The 22,586-nt window shown below is 42.7% G+C and overlaps 1 protein-coding gene across 5 annotated transcripts in view; it reads right to left on the reverse strand.

The window, feature by feature from the left end:
- Positions 1-22,586, reverse strand: part of COL4A5 (collagen type IV alpha 5 chain) — a 200,337-nt gene that overhangs the window by 81,510 nt on the left and 96,241 nt on the right. For all 5 annotated transcript variants that reach the window (XM_019521545.1, XM_019521547.1, XM_019521544.1 and 2 more), the window contains exons 4-21: positions 20,692-20,736; positions 19,688-19,732; positions 19,510-19,572; positions 19,173-19,226; positions 18,589-18,615; positions 16,278-16,358; positions 15,262-15,324; positions 14,620-14,655; positions 14,492-14,533; positions 14,261-14,353; positions 11,952-12,005; positions 11,787-11,843; positions 9,597-9,641; positions 9,453-9,506; positions 9,192-9,233; positions 7,833-7,965; positions 6,185-6,358; positions 3,629-3,712 (exon numbers count right to left, since the gene is read on the reverse strand). In XM_019521545.1, coding sequence (XP_019377090.1) covers positions 3,629-3,712; positions 6,185-6,358; positions 7,833-7,965; positions 9,192-9,233; positions 9,453-9,506; positions 9,597-9,641; positions 11,787-11,843; positions 11,952-12,005; positions 14,261-14,353; positions 14,492-14,533; positions 14,620-14,655; positions 15,262-15,324; positions 16,278-16,358; positions 18,589-18,615; positions 19,173-19,226; positions 19,510-19,572; positions 19,688-19,732; positions 20,692-20,736 — 1,192 coding nt within the window. The remainder of the gene's footprint in view (positions 1-3,628; positions 3,713-6,184; positions 6,359-7,832; positions 7,966-9,191; positions 9,234-9,452; positions 9,507-9,596; positions 9,642-11,786; positions 11,844-11,951; positions 12,006-14,260; positions 14,354-14,491; positions 14,534-14,619; positions 14,656-15,261; positions 15,325-16,277; positions 16,359-18,588; positions 18,616-19,172; positions 19,227-19,509; positions 19,573-19,687; positions 19,733-20,691; positions 20,737-22,586) is intronic.

Genomic DNA, 22,586 nt, shown 5'->3' on the forward strand with positions numbered 1-22,586 from the left:
TAGGAACAATGGTCACAAACTGACAGAGCCACAGGAAGCTTGTCCAGGGGATCAGCATCCCAGCGCTTGAAATGGTGTAGGGGCACTTGAACTAAAGCTTGTCAAATGAGCTTTAGTTCAAGTACTGCCACCACCATTTTTAAGTGTGAGGATGCTTTTAATTGGAGTGGAGCGAAGCCAAACAGGGTGAGGGCGGATGCAGGCTGCCCACTGTGGGCCCAGGGCTCTCTGCTCTGCTGCCTTTCCGTCAGGAACCCCTTGCCAGACGTGTGCCCCCTGCCCACCCAGCAGTGAGGGGCACAACTCAGTGCCCCCACCACTGCCAGGCAGGCAGGGGATGCGTGGCTGGCATGGGGTCCCTGGGGGAAAGGCAGCAGGGTGAAAAGTCCTAAGCCTGCAACAAGCAACCCCCATCCAAGCTGTGCACAAATATGGGGGGAACATGTGTCCCCATGCTGCTCCCAGGGGGTGCATGCCCTGGTGGGGAACTGGCCCCATTCCTCTCCCCTCCTATGCCCCCTGGACGAGCCACCTGCAACTCTGTCCCACTCCTCACCCTGGTCCTGGTCCCATTCACTGCCCTGGTTGGGCAGCATCCCCAGCCCCAGTCCCTGCCCCACTCCCTCCCTCGCCATGGGAATCTCGATCTGTATTCCTCTTATGCCCCTTCCCCTCCACAGACTCACCTGCAGGGAGCTGCTCTCCATGCTGCCAAGCTGCATTTCTGTGTGCAACTGCATGCATGCACATAGTGTCCGGGGACCCCGGACAGAAGGCATATTGTATTTAAAAGTGACATCATCAGCTACATTGGCCAGAAGAAGCCAATAGCCGATAATTTTAATTTTCCTTTAATCGGTTCCAATCTGACATGCAACCGATATAACAGAGCACCCCTACCTAAATCAGTTAAGTCTGATGCTACATTCATCCAGGTTTAATTTAAACAGGTTTTGGCCATTTTGAAAGTGGTTTATGTGCACTGAATCTCTATTGCCTTACAGATTTGAACCAGTTTCCAATTACTTATACTGGTTATGTGGAATTGCTGTCCCTAGTGGGAAAGTTTTTTCCTAATATCTAATGTAAACTTCCCTTGCTGCAGTTTGAGACCACTGCTTCTTGTTCTATCATCTGCTTGCACTAGAACAGTCTAGCTCCATCCTCTTTCAAACCACCCTTTAGCTAATTGAAGGATGTCATTAAATTCTCTGTCTTCTCTTCTGGAGACTAAATATGCCCAGTTCCCTCAGCCTCTTCTCATAAGTCATATGTCCCAGCCCCCGAACCATTTTTGTTGCCCTCTACTGGACTCTCTCCAATTTGTCCATATCCTTTTTGTAGCGGGTACCCAAAACAGTACTCCAGATGTGGCCTCACCAGTGCTGATTTGAGAAAAATAATCACTTCCCTCAATCTTACTCTTCCCACTTACTCTTATTGAACCTCATGAGATTTCTTTTGGTCCAATCCTCCAATTTGTCAAGGTCTCTCTGAATCCTAACCCTACCCTCCAGCGTGTTTATTACTGCCCCAGCTAGTGTCATCTGCAAACTTAATGAGGGTGCACTCTATGTCATTTTCCAGGTCACTGATGAAGATACTGAACAAAAGTCACCCCAGGACCAACCCTTGGGCACTTCACTTGAGACTGGCTGCCAACCAGACATCAAGCCATAGACTACTACTCTCTGAACCTGACAATCCAGCCAGTCTTCTATCCACCTTACAGTCCATTCATCCAACCCATACTTCCTTAGCTTGCTTGCGAGAATGCTGTGGGAGATCATATCAAAAGCCTTGCTAAAGTCAACGTATATCACATCCACTGGTCTGCTCACATCCACAGTCAGACATCTCATCATAGAAGACAATTAGGTTGGTCAGTCATGACTTGTCCTTGGTGAATCTACGCTGACTGTTCTTAATCACCTTCTCCTCTAAGTGCTTAGGAATGGATTCCCTGAGGACCTGCTCTATGATTTTTCCAGTGACTGAGGTAACGCTGACTCGTCTGTAGTTCCCTGAGTCTCTTTCTTAAAGATGGGCACTATATATGCCCTTTTCCCGTCATCCAGAACCTCTCCCAATTGCCATGAGTTTTCAAAGACGATGGCCAGAGGTTCTGTAATGCCACTGGCCAACTCCCTCAGCACCCTCAGATGCATCCTATCTGGCCCCATGGACTTGTACACATCCAGCTTTTCTAAACAGTCCCTAAACTGTTCTTTTGCCACTGCTGCTTCCTCCCCAAACTGTGCTGCCAGGTGCAGTAGTCTGGAAGCTGACCTTGCCTGTGAAGACAGAGGGGAAAAAGGCATTGACTACTTCAGCCTTTTCTGCATCCTCTGCCACTAGGTTGCCTCCCTCATTTAGTGAAGGACCCACACTTTCCTTGCTCCTCCTGTTGCTGCTGATACACTTGTAGAAACCCTTCTTATTATCCTTCACGTCCCTTGCTAGCTGCAACTCCTTTGGCCTTCCTGGTTTCAACCCTGAATGCCAAAGCAATACTCTCATATAATAGACCAGGGGTTCTCAATCTCCGGGCTGTGGTGGGTCAGCTGCCAGTCCACAGCACGGTTGGCTGCTGGACTGGAAGTGGCTGTGGACCGGCAAACCGCAGCCCCCAGAGCCAAGCGAAGAGGCCGCAGCTCCTTCTGCAGGCCCCGCAGCAGTGCAGAGTTTGGCCCACCCCCTCCACCCCCACCCGGGGGGTGGGGGTATCCTTACCTGTCTTCCGGCCGGAAATTCTGGCCGCGGTCGGCCGTGACTGCTGGGCCGTGGTTTGCCAGGCAACGGCCACTTCCGGGCCACGGTTTGCCGGGCCACAGCATAAAAACTTTGGGAACCCCTGTAATAGACCATTCTCTGATGCATATCACTGAAGTAACTAACACTTTGCATGCATTACTAAGTAGATTGTCAAAAAGCCCATTGGGAAGTGGAGGAAATGCAGTTAACCTTATTCTACAGAGGCACAAAATTATGTGGCTTGCTCAAAATCAGTCAAGAAGTCTGTAGCTGGCTATAAAGAGAATGCAGACTTTTTTTGTCCCAGTGCAACACTTTCCCTACAAGCTCATCCCTCTAGAAATGGGAGACCACAATAAATGTCTGACCCTTGGGTTATTATAGACTTACTTTAAATGGCTAAACCGAGATCATACCCCTCACATCTGTATATTTTGAGATTTTACTTTGCTCTTATGACATGAAGTCTGGACTTCCAATGAAGCATGTGTAAACTCTTTCACCTGGATATGCCAAATAGAACTATAAAGAATTTGGCCTCACCTGATAGCAATACTCCTAAATCACAATCTCCTCTTCATCATAAACACAATGTTCATCAAAAACTATATCCTCAGGCAGTGCAAGTCTATGTATCATCCCAAACTGATTTCACTCCATGTCTACATATCATCCCAAACTGATTTCACTTCTGCTGAGGGTTTGGCCACAGGACTTTAATCCAAATAAAACAGATGTTTACTTCTGACAGCACAGGACAATTGCCTCACCATCCTAGAGAGGGTGGATGCTTTGTTCCTTTCTAATATAGTAATTAACTATAAAGGCAGCTTTAGCTACAAGGAAGAGAAACAGCTTAGTTACGATACTGCACCTTTCTGGCCTTGCTCCCCCATAAAGCCTTGGTCTCCTGGAGGACCTGGAGGACCTGGGACCCCTGGCTCACATAATCCATTTCCTAAAGGAGAAAAAGAGCATTGAGAGAGTTAGTTCTTCTGCACTGTACTGAATCCTGAGACTGGGGAAGCTCACTACATTGCCCTACAATAAACCCTTTGGTAACTCTGAGCTCAGGCTTCTAGACTGAACAATGCATCAACACCACAGTTATAACATGGAAGGAAACAGGGAACTATATCTGTATCCCAATCACAAGCATTCCTCTTTAACCTCAGCTATCTCCCAGCCTCTCTTTGCAGCCCCCATACCTCAGCAATCATCTTGGAGTCTTCACTAGATCACAGATTACATTTCACATATGACAGTAAATCATAAAAATAACTGTCCTCTAAAGAGTTATTAGTCTAATTGTAGGGACTCAATTTAATCACTAAAGCATAGAACAGGAGAACTGAATCCCCCTTGAAGTCCAAATCTCAACACACCCATGATTACTTTTAACAAGTGGGTTCTGTTAGCACATGGTGGGCAATTATTTTGGCAGGCGGGTCACTTAGTGAGTTTTGGTGAGCTGTCTAGTGCTGCAACGGTAACCCTGTCCCATGATAGGTGCCCTGCCCCCCGGTTACCATCTTGAAGCCTCACCCCTAACCCCTGACTTTTACCACCAGAAGTCCCTCCCACTACCCCTAGAAGCACTCCTTTTGGGAGGGGAGGGGAGCCACCTTGGAAACAGAGAAAAAACAAATCATATACTGAGTCAAACATTTACTATAACATATTTTAATTTTATTTTCAAATAATATTTCTGTCATGATTTGTGTTTGTGTAGTGTATCTAGAGGTGGTTGCATAATAGGTCAAAAATAAAATCTTACTCTTGTATAATCTGTGTGGAGGGCGTGTGGGGCAGCGTGTGGTGTGTGGTTGGGGGGAGTGTATAGTGGGGTGTGTATGGAGTTTGTGAGAGGGTGTGGCTGTGTGTGGGGTGTAAGGTATGTTGCAGGGTGTGTGTATATGTGGGTAGATTGTGAGGGCAGTGTGTGGAGTCTGTGGGGTATGAAGGAGAGTCGTGGGTGTGGGACCCCTCAGAACACGCCCCCGCCCGTGGTGCACAGCCCCTGCTGCCACTAGTGGCAGCAGCAGGCCCTCAGGGTGCTCATGGCTCACACAGCAGTGCACAGCTCCAGCCAGTTTTGGGAGCTGCACGTGGCGGCAAGGAACAGAAGCAGGCCAGCCTGCCTCTACTGTGCAGACTTCACGTGCAGCTCTCAGGACTCGTGTACTCCAGGGGGGAAGCCCCACGTGATGCAGCCATCTGCCTTCCCCACTCCCTGCCACCACATGTACATCCCAGGACTCTGCTGGGAAGCAGGGGGCAGGGTTCCCCTCCACTTCCAAAGGAAGTGCAGCTCCTTTCTCCCTCCAGTCTCAGGAGGTGCATGTGGTGGCAGGGACCAGGGAAGGTAGCCGGCTCCACCACATAGGGCTTCCCCCTGGTGATGCACAAGTCCTGGGAGCTGCACATGAACCCCGCGTGATATAGGTGGGCTACCCTGGCTCCTTGCCACCATGTGCAGTTCCCAGAACTGGCTGGAGCCACATGCCACCCAGAACAAATACCCCAAGGGCCTGCCAGCTGCTGCTGCTGCCACCGATGGCGGTGGCTGTGTGCAATGGGAGGGAGTGTTGGGGAGAGGTCCCCATATCCCCCCACCCTCCTTCACACCCCACACACTCACATCCACACCCTGCCCACCGGAGCACCCTGCTCCCACTGCTCCCCCGGGTGCGGGCCCTGGATTCTGCGCTCCCAGAAGCCCCAGCCCTACACTTCCACCGAGCTGCAGCTCCCCCTAACCCCCACTGCTTCCCTACCTGCTGCCAGGAGCAGGCATCGCAGCAGAGACAGAAGGAGCTAGTGGAGGCCAGGGAAGCCGAGCAGGTCCCCCAGTGCTCACAACAGTGGTGGGCACCCATGGGCCAGATAAAATGGCCTGGTGGGTGAGATTTGGCCCTCAGGCCAGATTTTGCCTGCCCCTGTATTAGCGTGAGGATGAAGAATATTATGCTGCACCTTACTAAGGTTATTCAACCTTACTAAGTAAATATTACTGTGCCACTGGAATGGTGCAACACAGCCACAGGGAAGTGACACTCATAGAGCAATCATGGCTGTAATAAGGTTATATAAATGGCTTTACAGAGATGTAACAGGGCTAGCTGGATGTGGAAGAAAATATGACATGATCAGACTGCACTTCATACCACTGATTTCCAGCCAGTGTAATAGTTCCCACAGAACTAAAGTTACAGCAGTCTTTTGGGCACTCCAACTTGCACCATGAGCTTGTTTAGGGGAAGCTCAAAGATGACTTGAAGTCATCACTACCTTCCCGATACTTCAACAATAGCTGAATCGCATTCCTGGAGCGAGAAGGGGGAAACCCCCCCAACATTAAATACCATTTAGTATCTTTTCCTATATATTAAGTGCTTCAAGGCTACAAGTCAGTGAAGACATCACTTACGAGAAGGAACAGCTGATCCAGGACGTCCAGGGGGACCTGGCGGTCCAGGTGGTCCAGGTTGTCCATCAAGTCCAGGCTGTCCAGGTATGGAAATTCCCGGTAAACCCTGATCTCCCTTCTGTCCTCTCTCACCTGGCAATCCAGGTGGGCCAGGAGGGCCAGGAGTTGTGATTCCTTGGATGGGAAAACATTAGCTCCTTAGTAGCTCTTATATCTAAATCATAACTTTTGTCAAGGTGGTAATATTTGGCCAGACTGACAATATTAAACCTTCACATATGTAACCACGAGAGAGAAATTATACTACAGGATGAAGGTTTCAAACAAGCCTGGTAGATGGAAAGCAAAACTAAAAGCATACTAATTTGTGCATACAATGGTATATGTATGGTGCTTGAGGCAGGCACTGCTTGTGCAGAGATTTTTGTTTGAAAACTTGACCCTAAGACTCAACATTTTAGTAAACAATTTAGTTAAGGAAGGAAATATAACAGGATTAATGAACAGACATACTAGAAGAAAGGTTTGTTTACATGTCATAACTTTAGAGTTATGCTTACATCCCTTTGCAGCCTTGTGAAAAACATAGTTCTCTCCACCTAACTCTTTTCTAAATTTGTACGGTCATCTTCACCACTATCAAACAGTTGGCCAGCATATACTGAAATCTGTATTTAATAGTCAGATTAACCAGTCGAGCACAAACTCTCTCTTCTCATACAAATGAACTGGTAATATACACTGCATCCAAACAGTAAAAACACCTTTGGTGTGTGGATGTATAAATAGCTATACTTTTTAAAATTATCAGTGTTGGGGAATTTACTGTTTCTAAGTGGGTGTGTCTACACATTTGTTAGTGTGGTTTTGCTACTGCGCATTAAATTTAGTATGTCTAATATAAGATACTAAATAAATGCACATTAGGCTGCTCTAATGCACAGTAGCAAAAGCACATGCTTTTTTAGTGACAATAGCTTTAATGTGCAGTAGCCTATGTTTACTGTGCATTCGCATATTAACACAATTTTTGACGTGATGCTTTAATGCAGAGTAAAATAGGCTACTGCACATTAAAGCGCACATGTAGACATGGCCAGTGTGTGTCAGCTGACCCAATGTAACTGTTTCATCTTTCCACTCCTCCTGTAGCACAGTAAGTGAAGCAAACCTATTAGATTTATTCTTGAATTAACCAAGTAGTATAAAAGTTCCCTTTAATTTCCTCTTACTGGGACAGAGCAGAGATAAAACAGTGGAAGTGGATTCAGTGAAAACATGCTAAATAACTCCATAAACTTCTCTTTAATCAGCAAAATAATTTTGTTCATGCCCTTTGGCTACTACAGTCCTAAAGACTTGTGTCTCCCCTCTTTTCACTATCAAACAGCTAAAGCATAAAGAATGAGTGTTCAAACCTGTTATGCCCCTGCTTTCCTGCACTGTGTCTGAACTCAAGGACAATCTTTAGGATTCAAAGGTAGCTCTAGACAGTTCTGCCTTCACTGCATATTATGTTCTGTCAAGAATGATCCAGCTATGATGGTGATTATTATGTGAACATCAGCCCATTAGTTAGTTAATCTCATGATGCTAAATATCCAATCAGAACTTGTGACCTACATATATCTCATTTATGTTCTGTTACCTGGAGGACCTGGCAATCCTGGAGGACCTGGCAAGCCAGGATATCCACGTTCCCCTTTGGAGCCTGGAAGACCTGACAATCCTTTGCTACCTTTTGGTCCCACTGTTGCACCATTTCCTGGTCTTGAAATGATCTGTTATATTCACAAGTCAAAAGATAAACATGTGAAGAACCAGTGCAAGGCATTTCAAAACCTATCACTAATGACAGGATCTTCCTAATCCACTGCTATCCCAAATACATCTTAATAATTAAAAAAGAGAGCAAGCCAATTCACTAATATCGCAAGCCTGTACAGAATTTGCATGAGGTTTACTAAAAATACAAGGTCACTCATCATTCTTGTTTTTGAGAAGTGCTAGAATGAAAAAGCAAGAAATTCCATAACCAACCTTCTAAGGACAGCTGTTTCCCAGGACACTGAAGGCAGAAGACTGACATACCGCTGAAATTATGGCACCTTTACTGTGGACATTTTAAAACTTTTTGCTTTCATTTGGTCTCATTTCCTTTATAAAACCAGTTTCAACTACAGGTAGGGGCCAATTTCTGATTCATTACACAGATACAAGTCAACAGGAACATGTCCAAGCGATATATTCTGATTTTACACCAACCAAACTGCCTCTACTATTGGTTTCAGTGGAACTGCCATGGAGAAACTTACTTCTCACTGAACTGAGGGTATTGGATACCAACCCTAAAGTCAAAGTCAATTGAATGCATCACATGATTACTCTCTATAATGTAGGCGACATTATAAGCGACAGCTCAGGACTATATTTTTGATGCACCACACTGTAGGGATGATTACAGCAGGCCAGGAAATTATTTTATTCCCTACGAAAACTTGGTTTTATTTGAAAAACCTGCTTTCTGTCAGAAAAACATTCTGACAAATCGGCTCTACTGATTTTTCTCTTCACTTAGGCTTTAGTCCACTGGCTTTCACAAAGGAGATGACTGATTTAAGTTAATGGAAGTGAGATCATTATCTGGCCTTGGGTTTGTTCCTGAGGGATTCTAGAGGGCAGGTCTACCCTATCCTGAAGACAGAAACCCCAACTGTGGTGGTCAACATTTAAGCTACCTGCCAACTTCTCTTAGGCTCTGTCAATAACTGGAGTCTCTCCTGCCAACCACTGTAATCTGTAATACTGTTATCGTTGTAGTCATTCTGGTCCAGGAGTGAAGCATGATTTGAATGGTGTATTTTTTATTTATGGAACTGACAAGTTTATTTTGGGAGACAAGAATTTGAGTGTGAAGTGCCCTTCATTCAGGTAATCTGGAAAGAATGCAGAGACAAAGCAGCATGCTGCCAACCACAGGAAGAAAAGAAAGCAACAAGCAACATACCCTTCCAGGAGCACCGGGCAGACCACTTTCACCTTTCTCACCCTGTCAATGAGATGAATGGGTTCTTAAATGGCATTTGGTGTATAAGAGCTGTATATGAAATCAGCTATCAAAACAAATATGTCAGGTAGCATGAGGAAATGACGTCAAATATTCTTTTGCAGATGAGGTAATGCAACTACTACTCAGCAGAACTAGCTGGTCAGGCTCAATGATAAATAGCCTTCAATGCTAATGTAGCAATAAAGACAAACCACTCACCTTTTCCCCGTCTCTTCCTGGCTCCCCATTTATACCTGGCTCACCAGGTGAACCCTTCAAAGAAATAAAAAAAGTAATCCTCAAAGTGTTCAGTGTAAACATTACAAAGTATATGCTTAGGTGAGAAATGTGGGAGATACTCACGTTTCTACCAGGCTGGCCAGGTTCTCCATCTTTGCCAGGTTTCCCCTTCAAAGACACAAATGTGCATTGAAATAAAAAAAGATTTAATGGTGAAGAGCCTTTGTTGAGGATAGTGTTATTTGTTTCCTTCATAGCAGATAAAGAAAACTACTTCTAGAATTCAACCCATTGATAAATGTATCTGAGAGTTAAGAGGGAAACATAATTTTGAATGTAAGATTTATGTGAAGAAGGACAGAAATAGAATTCTCAAATATATTTATCAAGTAAAACAGAGATTTCTCAAGCAAAACCAGGAATGTCATCCTCCCGCTTTACTCGCCTTAGTGAGGCTGCAGCTGGAGTACTGTGTCCAGTTCTGGGCCCTCCACTTCAGAAGTGACATGGATAAGCTTGAGAGAGTCCAGAGGAGAGCCACCCACATGATCAAAGGCCAAAAGAGCAAGCCTTACAAGGAGAGGCTGATGGATATAGGACTCTTCAGCCTGGAGAAGAGAAGGGACGGGGGGACTTGGTGGCAGCCTATAAGTATATAAGGGGTGTGCACCAGGATCTGGGAGAACAGTTGTTCACCAGGGCTCCCCAAGGGATAACAAAATCTAACAGCCACAAACTTCTGGAAGGCCGATTTAGATTGGACATAAGGAAAAACTTCTTTACAGTCCGAGTGTCCAGGGGCTGGAACAGACTTCCCCCAGAGGTGGTGCAAGCCCATACTCTGGATTCATTCAAAAAATGTTTGGATGCTTATCTTGCTGGGATCATTTGACCGCAGCAGGCTTCCTGCCTATGGCAGAGGGGCTGGACTTGATGATCTCGTAAGGTCCCTTCCAGTCCCTAATGTCTATGAAATCTGAACTATGATTGGTAAAATTCAAGTCTCAGTCTAGAAAGACTGTGTGTTACAATTTTAAATCTACTTTTCTTACAACATTTAAAAGAAGCTTTTCTAAAAAGGAATGTGGAAATAAATTCAAGGTTTAAAGTGCAATTCTATTCAGGAAAGTGATTTTATAAAAATAAATTGTCTTACTGAACAGATTTGCTGGCTGTATAGTCACAGACATATCAGGTGGTTGCCAGGACCAAAAAAACAGTTTGTAGAACTTTTAGATAAGAAAAACTAACATGTAAGGGATACCAAAATGGACACTAGCAGAATGGTTGGCTAAGCTGTGCCACAGAACCAACACTGGCCCTTATTTATGCTCATCCAGCAGACAATGAGACTGCATGGATGTAACTAAGACAGTGCAAAATCCCAGGATTGGCAATTAGAACAACTCCTCATACTTGTAATCAGAGCATATTCTACAAGAGTCAAGATCTGTGGGATAAAGCAGAATCCTAGAATGCTGTTTTTGAATCACTTCTCACAGCAGAACAGGATAAACATGCATGTCCCTATATATAGCAAAACTGTTTGCAAACAGGTGTAATGTGGAAAAAAACCCTCAAGTATGTTTCCTTTTTGATCTTTGCAGAGCTGTACAGCTCTCAATTAATTTCTCACAAGGAAGCAAGTTAGAAAACACAAGTCCGAAAATACACAAAATGGGGATTTTGGCTTAATTTCCATGTTCCTTATCACTTGTTTGCTCGAGGAACAGAAAAACCAAACTAAAATGCCTCCTGTAAATCATTTGGCAACTAAAAAACAAAAAATTTGTAAATCTGAGAAACCTTTTATCTCACCTGATTATTCATTGTAAGACTGATCTTGACAGTTGCTTACTGACCTCAAGTGAAGTTGCAGGTTCAGGAATAATATAAGGAAACTAGCTTCCTGTAAAGAACTTATGACCTGAAAGCCATTTGTCCTTACATCCCTTCTTCAATCCACATTATCCTTGTCCTACTTGCTGGAACCCTTCAGATCTTATAAGCTTCACTGACTGAAATACATTATTTCCTGAGGTTGATGGCAGAGTTTCTACCTCACTTTTTCTTGACCTGAGGTTAAGACCTACACGAGTGTAATTCCATTAAGAGGTATGGGAAGGTCTTCACACCTAGTGAAAATCAGGCCTCACAAATAATCACTGTCATTTGCAACTTTACATTATAACACAGAAGAAAAGAAAAAAATCTCTTACCAAGAGTCTGATGGCCCAACCTGAATTCAACATTGGCTTAATTCTGCTAATACTGTTTGGAAAGAAAAATCTTCAGTTCACCTAAGTTACTTACTCTTTTGCCTGGTTCTCCTGGCTCACCTTTTTCGCCTTTCATGCCACCGGGGGGACCCTGAACACACAAACAATGCCTTAAACTTAGCTCAGGGATACAGACAGAACTAAGTCACAATTCTGTTACATTATGCCAATAAAAAATGACAGTGTGGAAGTTACTCACAGGAGGACCTTGTGGCCCAGGGGGTCCTGGTGGACCGCGTTCACCTGGTGCACCCTGTCAAGCAAGCACGGAGGGGGGAGAAAAAGGAAAAGGGTTAAAACTCCCACCATTTAGTATTTGGATGGTTCTTGTATATAAGGTTTACTTTGTTGCTATTTACACAGCAACTGCTAGGAGAACTAATGGTCCTTTCATCCAGGAGGATCTCCAAATGCTGATTCAAACTGTACTAACTGATTGCCTTATTTATGTAGATGAATCACTTCACAGCTGCTGTATAACAGTTTAAGGCAGGAAGTGAAAAATACCCTATCCAGCTGCAAGTGCAGCAGGAAGAGTCACTAGGCAGATGGTAATTACTGAAGCTACAAGGACACTAAAATTAATGTCTCTTCTCTTGTGAAAGGTGCCAGGGATACGATCTCCATTTTATATTGCTGCACCTCCAGGAGTATGGGCTGGATGAGCGGTTTACCTCTAATTTAAAAGGAAGAGCATTGGTCACTCAATCCCCCAAAACTCACTGCGCTGCATTCACTTTTTATCTTGCAGGTTTCCCACACAGCTTGGCAATCAGCTGAGATCACGATTTTGCTTTGGCTCAGACAAACATTAAGATATGGGCTATATAAAAAATTTAAGTGTCACCTAGAAATTAACATTTATAGACTGAGCACCACTGAGACCATTCCTTGCTTCAAACTGTAAGTACCTAATCTTAAAATTATTGCCAGTGTAGGGACAAATGCAATCTGCTGGGAGACTCAGTGTTTAGGTCTTGGTGCTTTCTAAGAAATGTAGAGTAAAAATGAACCCTTTTTGTATATTTTGGTAGCTATACTTCAACATGATTAGGCCTTCAGAGCCCAGATTATGAGAGAGCAGAACTAAACTTCCAGAATCAAATTCTCATTGTACTGAAGTCAGGGTGAGTTTTGATATTGACTTCAACAGGGCCAGAATTTCACCCAACCTCCTTGAAAACTGAGGGGATGGCTAATTCTTTGCTTCTTCATCTACTGCACTGCTACCTAGTAAAACAGAGACTACCACACTACTTGACCTTTCTAAGACGACTCCAAAGGGAAAATGTAAAATAGTGGATAGGTCTGGAAAAGGCTTCAATGGGACTAAAGTGTTTTTTTTCTTTTTGAAGGGATGGAGAGTAAATGGTTCTGATCAAAGTGGAGGGTGCAGAGAGGATGGGCACTTTTCCCCCACTTCCTGTCTAACCAAAGCACTTCTGTCCAGTGGTTCCTTCTCTTCTCTGAAATGTTTGTTCAGACAATAAGAGCAGAAAGAAAAGGAAGAACAAAACAAAATGGTTCATCCAAATGTGGTTGCAGAAAACTAAAAATGGATCAAGGGTCTGACTGAAGCTTTTGGGGAGCTAACACATGTAATGTAGAAGAATACATGGACGACAACTCCTCAGGATGTGGCCCTTCAGAATGTGCCCCTATTACAGAAACTTCAAAGGAAACAGGGGAACCTTGGTATGCATGCTCCTGCTTCCTCTACCTGGCTCATCTGTTACAGGCCCCGTAACAGAGATGGGATCTGTGATATGTTGCCAAACAAAGAGGAAAGTTAAAACTTAGCTTTGGAACTGGCAACTGTGCCAATGACAAACAAGGGCCAGGGCCAATTTGTTCTGCACAAAATGGAACAACAGCTTGGTAAAATGAGTTAAAAAATCAGGAGCAGTATAGCCTCCAAAGATATAGATTCCCCACCTCAGCCAGATGTGCATATTTAGGTGCTAAGGAAGTGGGAGAGGGTTTTATTTAGACCAGAAGGAAGAAGGGACTCAAGACTTCATCTAAAAAAGGGAGATTAAGTGGAGTACATTTTAATTTTTACAGGAAATTACATTTTAATTTTCCTTCAAGTGCAGTAGGTAACTGGGGCTAAGATTTTTCAATCTCAGCCTGGATGTCTGGAATTGACTAGTCTGTTAAAATCCTGTTAAAGCCAGTTAGAAGCTAATTTACGTTCTTCCCAGGGACTTTCTTCAGAGATTGTTTCTTCTGCAGTTTAATTTTTAATAATAAAATACATGTGGAGATAAAGCTTTGGCTTCCTAGTTTGCAAATGGAAGCACTTGAATCCACATGCCTAAAACATCTTTTGAAAAATAAAAGTGGGTAGGCCTGGCTGAGGTTGCTGACAATTCAGTGCTCTGGAGAAGAAGTAGGACCCTGCTAAACTGTATGTTGGGGGAAGTCATTCTGAATGAAATTTAAAGATCATAAAAACCTGGACTTGTGTCTGCTGTAGACAGATAAAGTTTCTTCCCTTCCGCTCACCTGATCTCCTTTCTGGAACTCAACATCATTTGGTCTTTTCTGTTCTCCTATTTGTCCTGGAGGTCCGGGAGGTCCCTGAAGGCCTCGTTCACCCTAGTAGCCAAAATGATGGCAAGGCATATAAAGGCCAGTTTAGTATATATCACATCAGCCAAGACAGCAGCCAGTAAAAGAAGCACAAAGAATTCTGAAGGCAAGAAGTACAAATAAACATACATGTCCATTACTCACCTTTTCACCCTTGGGTCCTTGAAAATTCAATCCCATATTACCCTGCAAACAGTTAAAATCATCAACACTTAGAACAAAGCCTGGAACAAAATTAAAGGAAAAAAACCAAGAAAAGAGGGGAGAAGTACCTTAGGTCCTGGAAGCCCTGGTGGACCAGGAGGGCCCTGTAATACAAAAAGAATGAAAACATCTGTCTAGAGCATTTTCTTCCTCAAAATACCAAAGTATTTTGCCAACAGAAACTACCACTTCAAGGAATTATCAGACTTCTGATCTGTATATCTTGCCCTAGTTATTTCCATATTAAGCTCATGCTGACTGCTCATTTCTACCTCTGAGAGCCATTCCTTATGCCATTAAAACTTAACTCAGGGCTGTAATGCATGCATGAGAGATTCCTACTTTAATGTGTCCCATTACAGATTCAAGTGGATTTAAAAAGTACTGTAGTCCAGGTTTAAGCTTTGCCCCTGGAAGGTCACCAGAGGGGACAGAAACAATATCTTTCTATTGTACAGTACAGGAGCTAGATAGGGAGAGCTAGCACAGGTGCTTGCTTTGGGGCAGGCTAGAAACCTAGTCTGAAGATGTATGACGCATTTAAATAATGACAAATGAAGATGCAGAGGGTGCAACAGCTGCAGGGCTTATGGTGGTCCTGAATAAGAATCAACCACTGATTAGCAACTCTACCTCTAATCAGAGGTCTGAGCACAGAGAAATCTCCCCTCAGCTGAGCAACAGAATTCAGACAGGCTAAGGAAACTTACCGTGAAACCTGGTGGCCCAGGAGGACCAATCGGGCCTGACGTACCAATGGGACCAGGTGGACCCTGTTGAGAAAGGAAACGGTGGAGTCATAGGTGCCCCTTGCAGTGAAGAAACTCCTACTGGAATCAATCCGGGAAGGCCTGGGCCACGTAGACCAGATTTAATATTTTGTACATGTCCACTCAGAGGAACTGACCATTACTCTGCCCATATGTAGCCTACTCCTAAGGGAAGATTGAAAGACCATCAATGCCTGGGGAAACTTAAAACCCCTTAGCACCAGGAGTTACTTGTGGTCAACATTCATAGAGCCTTTGAGATTAAAAAAAAAAAAAAAAGAATTGCTCAGTCTGATTAGAATAGCCTGGGTTTATCACCCTGAATCATGAAACGGTTGCCCTGATTACTGGTCAGTGTAGGCTGACAGACTCTGGTGGTCTTACCCCTCTAGTAAACTGATAAATGGCTTAGCAGGGGGATAAGGGCTTAGAGTCATTCAGCAGTTTTCAGAAAGGGGTACTGTGAGCAGAGATCCTGTGGAGGGGCTGCTACAAGGTGTTGCCTGCAGAGAACAACTGAAAGTGCTCCTCACTGCCCACCTGCAGGTACTAGTTTTTTCCCTTAATGGGAAGAGTACAGAATTCCAGAACTGGTACAACCTCTGGGTGTATTTGGAAAGGGGTAGGGGAATACACAAGTACACAGTGGTTCCTGGCAGGCAGCGGATGGTGCTCCTGTCCTCTGAACACAGCAGTTCCATTCCCATGTTTGAACGGCCCTCTGCTGGTCACCTCACTTATCTGAAAGCTAGAAGTAACTACTTCCCCAAAAGCACAGGAGCACATTCAATTTTGGACCAGCTCCTTCATAGAAGTGCTCCTATGTGTATGCTCCTATGTGTATGTTCTGTAGCACTGAATATTGCATTTACCACTGATTATTCTGTCAATTTAAGCACGTTTCAGTTCAGCTTTTCAACAGCATATGAACACATTTAATATTTCATGCAACTTACTGGTATCCCCGGAAGACCTGGGAATCCTGGGTCACCTTTCTGTCCTGGAAGTGAGGACATAATTATTTCACCAGGTTCACCCTAGAAGAAAAACAAATGATTTAAATTAATAGCATTGGAGCACTGTTGTATAGCCACAGTGGTCCAGGAATTATGTGAGGGGCAAAGTTTTTTGTGGGTAGTATTTTTTTATTGGATCAACTGCATGATTGGGAAAAAGTGAGACAAGTTTTTGAATGCAAGACATTCTTCATCAGGTCATCTTCATCGGCTTTAATGGATGAGAAGAGAACCTCAGAACGCTAAACAAATATAAACTTTATCCAGTCACCATATAAAGCATAATCTACATTTGAAAGCTTATCTAACTATCCCAACCATGCAGTTGGTCTAATAAAAGGTATCACTAAAATAAATTCTTGTCTCTTAAATTAATAACAAGCTGCATTATTCTTCTCCCTCAAAGTGGCTTCAGTAGAGACAGGCAAAAAGCATAATTAATGCTGGAGCTATTAAGGGCTATTATTTCAGTAATACTCAATACTAAAGAAAAAAAAATCAGATCTTTAAAAAAATGTTCCCTGTTTACTTACACAGCTCGTTTTTAGATGCTCAGACCCTGCTTCCAGCCATACAATCATACCATTTTTTTATCTGCACATGTGTGCACAACATCTGTCTTGAAATCCAAAAGATTTGGGGATTAAAACATAAATGCTTCACAAAAGAAAAGAAAACAATATTTATCTTCATTGGAAAGCAACTGACAATGTGATTATAGGGCCACCTCCCACCTCATGAGAATAATCTGCCATTACCATAGATCAAATTCCACAACCCATAGCTATGGAAAGAAGTTTTATTATAGATAGCAGCCTGTGCCTCTGCTTTTATAAGTTAAAAGTATGTTTACTGATTTGTCGATACTTTTAATAACATGGGGATGGGTGGGAAGAAGAGGTATGGGAAGAAAGTGCAGCTTTAGAGTTGTCATTGCCAAATCCCAAAGTACCAAGCTGTTCTTTCAGCAGCAGTTTGTGGGAACTCATGCTCAAATAGTTTCAGGAAACTTAAACATAAAACATAAAACTTAATAAAATATAACTGTTTAGCTAAAAGGAAAAAGCACATGGATGCTTCAAGTAAGAAGCATGATTCCTAAGGCAATATACTACATTGCATTATCCTTTCATTCATTATGAGCGCTCAGTTTCTGAGAGCAACTGGCCACTTTAGGGTGTGCACAAGCAGATTTGGTACATCTTGTACATCTTGGTAATTTTAGTCCTCCTACTAGTACAAAGTCTTTCAGTGGATTGAGGACATTCACTAAATATTTATTCATACATCCACTATAGCATCTTACTGTTGTATTTAGTTACAGTGGACTCCTAGCTCTCCTGGCCTGTTGGAAAAAAAAATATCAAAACCAGCAGACAAGTAGATCTCTCTGTTAGCTGCACATATGCGGTTATCCCCTTTCCTGCAACCCAGTCACCTCTGATGATCTCAATTTTCAGTGGTCTTTGAAGAATGGACAGGGCTGGGGGACTCTGAAATTACTCCTAAACCATGTCTAGCATCTGCAAGCTTAGCGCATTTCACTAAATCTGCCAGCATGAGGCCAGCCATGAAGGCTGAAAGCAGAGAAACAACTGCTGATTTCTTGACAGTTTTTATACAAGATTTTCTGTGTCTTAATGTGGTGTATATGCTGCATTCTGTGTATATGCACAGACATGTTTTCAAATACATACTGCTATACTGTTAAATAACTGCTGCCAACATTTGTTGGCTTTTAGGGATGAGAAGAAACCTTCAGAACACCAAACAAACATGAACTGGTGCATGGCTGTGTCCTTGAGTCTGCAGAAACCCTCTGAGATGTGTAACCTGCCTTTTAAGATGTAATTCTGAATCCTACGGGGGGCAACTGCTGAGAAGGTTCTTTGGGTAGATGTGGTATATTTTATTAGACCAACTAAATAGTTTCACTGCTGAGCACCTTAGCAGAAACACCCAGCTACTGTGCTTCCCCCATAATCCCAATCTGTGTCCCAGGTTTTTTGTCATTTGCACACACATTCAATTCAGTAAATGCCTCCATTCATTTTTATATGGAGTAAAACTGTTGCAGAATTTCCAGTTGGACACATCTGAGTAACGCTGAAATCAGGACCCCATGCAGAATTTAGGTCCAGCTTGCTATTGAATACAAGTGGCCTTCCATTAAAGCAAACAGGTTACTTGTGTCAGATGCGCACTGAACAGCCAGGCCTGTTTAGTAGTAGTGAACATACAGAATGCTTACCTTCATACCTGGAAAGCCAGGGGGTCCCTTTGTTTAAAAGAAACAGAAAAATAAAGAAGGGTGAGAAAATACTACTCAGAAACTGGTATGCCATTCACTAGACCTTGACTACATCTTACAAGGTTGGAATATAAAGGTGGAGGTTGGAATATAAAGGTGGAAAAAGCCTGTATTGTGTCTTTTTTTCCCTTTACCACTAAGAGACAGCAGAACACCTGAGATGCGCCAAGGGATACTACATAAGTTCCTTCTCCTCCCACACATATATATGCATTTGTTTTCTCTGCAGGTGGCATGGCATCTCAGCAGTGTTAGAATTTAATACTCAAGCAGGGAGACAATCAGATTCTCTCTCAGCTTTATAACTGATCTACAGCCAAAAAGCTGGCATGCTCTGTAGCACACCTGTTTTTATTATTTAAGTGGTGAAACATAATACATTTATTATCATTTAGTAAGAAAAAATAAAGCTACTGCAAAATAAATTGTTCTTAATTTGGACACTGACCACTACACAGTTCTAGGCAGGATTTTGTCTGTAGATGATAGGAGGCTTAAATGACTATAAAAAAAGTCTTACTTACAGGAGGGCCTTGTAAACCTGGAAAACCTGGACTTCCTGGGAATCCATGTTCTCCCTAAAGATGGCAGAGAGAAGAGGCTTAGCTAGCAATGAAAATAAAATGATCAAACAAGTAGCAACATTAGAAATCTTAACATTAATGTAAACTTATGACCTTGGAGAGAAAAAGGTGCATTGCAACAAACTTTGGATAAACAGTTTTCAAAGGAAAAATCAACTGTGTGACTAAAACAAGTGAAATGTCAACCTTCATGTTTCCACAAGCAGTTTGTCTATACTCCTGGAGAAGGCAGTATATTGCAGAGAAGGAAAATTTTAACAAGGCTCCAATGTCTTACCTTTGTTCCATTGCATCCTGGGATACCTGGGGGTCCTGGTGGCCCATCTTGCCCTGGTAACCCCTTTAACATAGAAGAAAGGATAGTAAAATTAGCTTTCAGATTGATGTTCTGAGCAAAAAAAAAAAAGGAAGAAAAAGTAAAAGGATTCTCAAATGTAAAGCTGATTCCTACTCACAGGAAGTCCTGGTGTTCCTGGAAATCCTGGAAGTCCTGGAGGTCCCTGGGGGGAAAATACATTTAAAGTATTTTTTTAAAAACATGGTGGTGCTAAGGGGAGCAATGTCTTTTTAAAGGGAATTAACATTATTTATTGCACATAACTGATTAGTATTTTTGAAACCAAGACGAAATGGAAAAAATAAGAACCACCCATACATAAAAAGGGCCACACACCTTGTATTTTACTTTACAATATACTGGGGAAATATAGGAGCTTGATTTTTTTTTTTAATTATCAGAAAAAATACATATTAAAATCCACAGAACAAAAAATAAGAGAAGCAATATAGGGCAACTATATGATGGTATGTATAAGAGTGAGCCAAACCTAGTTTAGCTCAGTGTCCTGTCACCAAAAGTGGTACATAGCAGGTGCTTTAGAGGGAGACTACATGAAGGGGGCATGTCTTGAATGATCCCTCTCCTGTCATACCTTCCTTGACATCAACCATTACTGGTCTAAGAATGTCTGAGGACATATCCCTGACTGTTGTATGTGCACAAAGAACTGGGCCCTATTAGTGAAAGCTGATGTGCCTCTACTGAAGTCAATGAAGCTACATGGATTTCTACCAAATGAGGGTCCTGACCATAAGATACAGATCATAGGAATAAAATCTGGTGGATTCAGACAGATATGATGTATCTGAAGAAAGGTGTATCTACTTTATAATAAAGTGAAGTAAAAGTGCTAGATTTTGAGCTCCAAAGCTAGTTCAGCTTCTGTATAGCAGGGGGGACTAAATAAGGATTGGATGTTTATTACTGAAGTTACTTTTTGTAACATAACATAACAGTTGGGAAATATATTTTCCTTGTGATTAAATTCTACTTTTCCCTGCTCTCTTCCCTGCCACCATTTCCTCTGGAGAGGCTCATTCAACTTCCTGTAAACTCTCTTTCTCTATTCACCATAAATCTGGGATGCCACACATTAGACTTCAAAGCTGTGTCACTTACTCTGATTCCTTTGGGTCCAACAGGCCCTGGAAGTCCATCATCACCCTGAAAATAATGTGGGAAATGTAAAGCAGCTAACATCAGTCACAGAAATATATCATTCAAAGCAATCTTAAAGTTGTAATTAAAAATCAAGATCTTTAAGATGCCTCGTACATAGTGGGTGCATCTACACGTATGCATTTACTGCACAGTAACCGAAATTACTGCGCAGTATGGTGAGCACCTACACATGCACACCTGTACTGTGCAGTAAATACAGCGACTTATGCCGACTTAAGCATAAATTTGATACCTGCATCACGCAGGTATCAAATTTACATCTGATGCATGTGTAAATGCCTTACTGCACAGTAACACTGTGTGTGTGGAGAGACTTGGAACTAACTTTAGTACCAAGTCAGTCCACACACAGCGTTAATGCGCTTTAACACCTGCACGTGTAGATACCATCCTATTCCTGCTTACGGCACACTAACTTACTGTGCAATAAATTTAAGGCGTAAGTACACGTGTAGACATGCCCAGTGTGTAGGAAAGTTAGAAGATATTTTATTTTTCATCAGCTGAAAGATAAAGTTTTAAAGTAAATTATTTCTTTGCTTATTCGGGATTGAAAAGTCTTTTCAGAAGCTAATATACAAGAGCACAGAGAACAGTTTTTCTCAATACAGCTTGTGTACAAGTAGGTAGTTCAGTTTTCTCAAATCTGGTATACTGACCTCTAGTGTCCAAAAGATAACATTAGCTGGTGTGAATTGTTTTTCTTAGGTTAATGTCTGAAGTACTCTACGAATTCACTGAGCTATGCAGGAAGACATCTGACAAAGATGAGCATTTAGGAACAGTAAACACAATTAAACTTCCTAACTGGAACATCTGATTTCTTTAGTCCCCATTTCCTGTCTTCTTTGTCCAGCCCTTGCTGATTCATCTTCTCCATCTGTGTCACATTTTTGTTTTTTCTATCTCCTGTCTACTGTTTGCTTTCCTTAAATGTCTCCTAAAAGACAAAACACAGTAATTCTTTCCTGTGCCTACTGCAGGGTGCTGCTTATGTTTGTGTCTAATGTAGGTGTTACACATGGAAGATTCAGATCATGTAGTGCTTACATTAAAAAAAATACACAGATACATTTATACACGTAGAGCCAGGGGTATTTCATACATATAGAGCCAGGGGTATTTCAACACCCTAATGCATGGGTGGGCAATTATTTCACTTGGAGGGCCTCTTAGTGATTTTTGGTGAGCTGTGGAGGACCACAAGGGTAGCCCCACCCTGATCACCATCTTGGACCAGAAGTCCCACTCCTAACGCCTGACCTTTGCCACTGGAACTCCCCTCACCCCCTAACCCCCCGGAAGTACTCCTTTTGGGAGGGGGGTGCCATCTTAGAACCAGAAAAAAAAACAAATCATACAGTAAAAATCAAACGTCTACCATAATGTATTTTAATTTTATTTCAAAAAAAAATTTTGCCCTAATTTACATGCATTTGCGCAGTGTATATAGAGGTTATTGCACAATAGCTCTAAATAAAATCTACTCTTGTATGTTCTGTGTGTGGAGGAAGATTTGTGGGGGGTGTTGGGGATTTGTGGGGTTCTGTGTGCTTATTACACACAAGCTTCACAGTGTTTGGAATCTGAATTTGGCTTCTGAATAAGCCCTGTTATTCCCAGGCTCCGTAAGTGCTGAATGTGCCTGGACACTCCAACAGTCTGTTAGTTGGAGGGAAGGCAACTATTACAAATACTTATGAAATCAACAGGTAAAATCCTAAACCAGCTGCTTTTGCATTGCTTCTGTCATGGTGTGCACTGCACTAAATTGCTTTCCAATAGCCATATCTCATGCAGAGTGCATTGCATTCCCAACTCTGTTCATTTGT

Source organism: Gavialis gangeticus, unplaced genomic scaffold (genome assembly GCF_001723915.1).
Source record: "Gavialis gangeticus isolate Ggan-Ray unplaced genomic scaffold, GavGan_comp1, whole genome shotgun sequence".
NCBI classification, from domain to species: domain Eukaryota; kingdom Metazoa; phylum Chordata; order Crocodylia; family Gavialidae; genus Gavialis; species Gavialis gangeticus.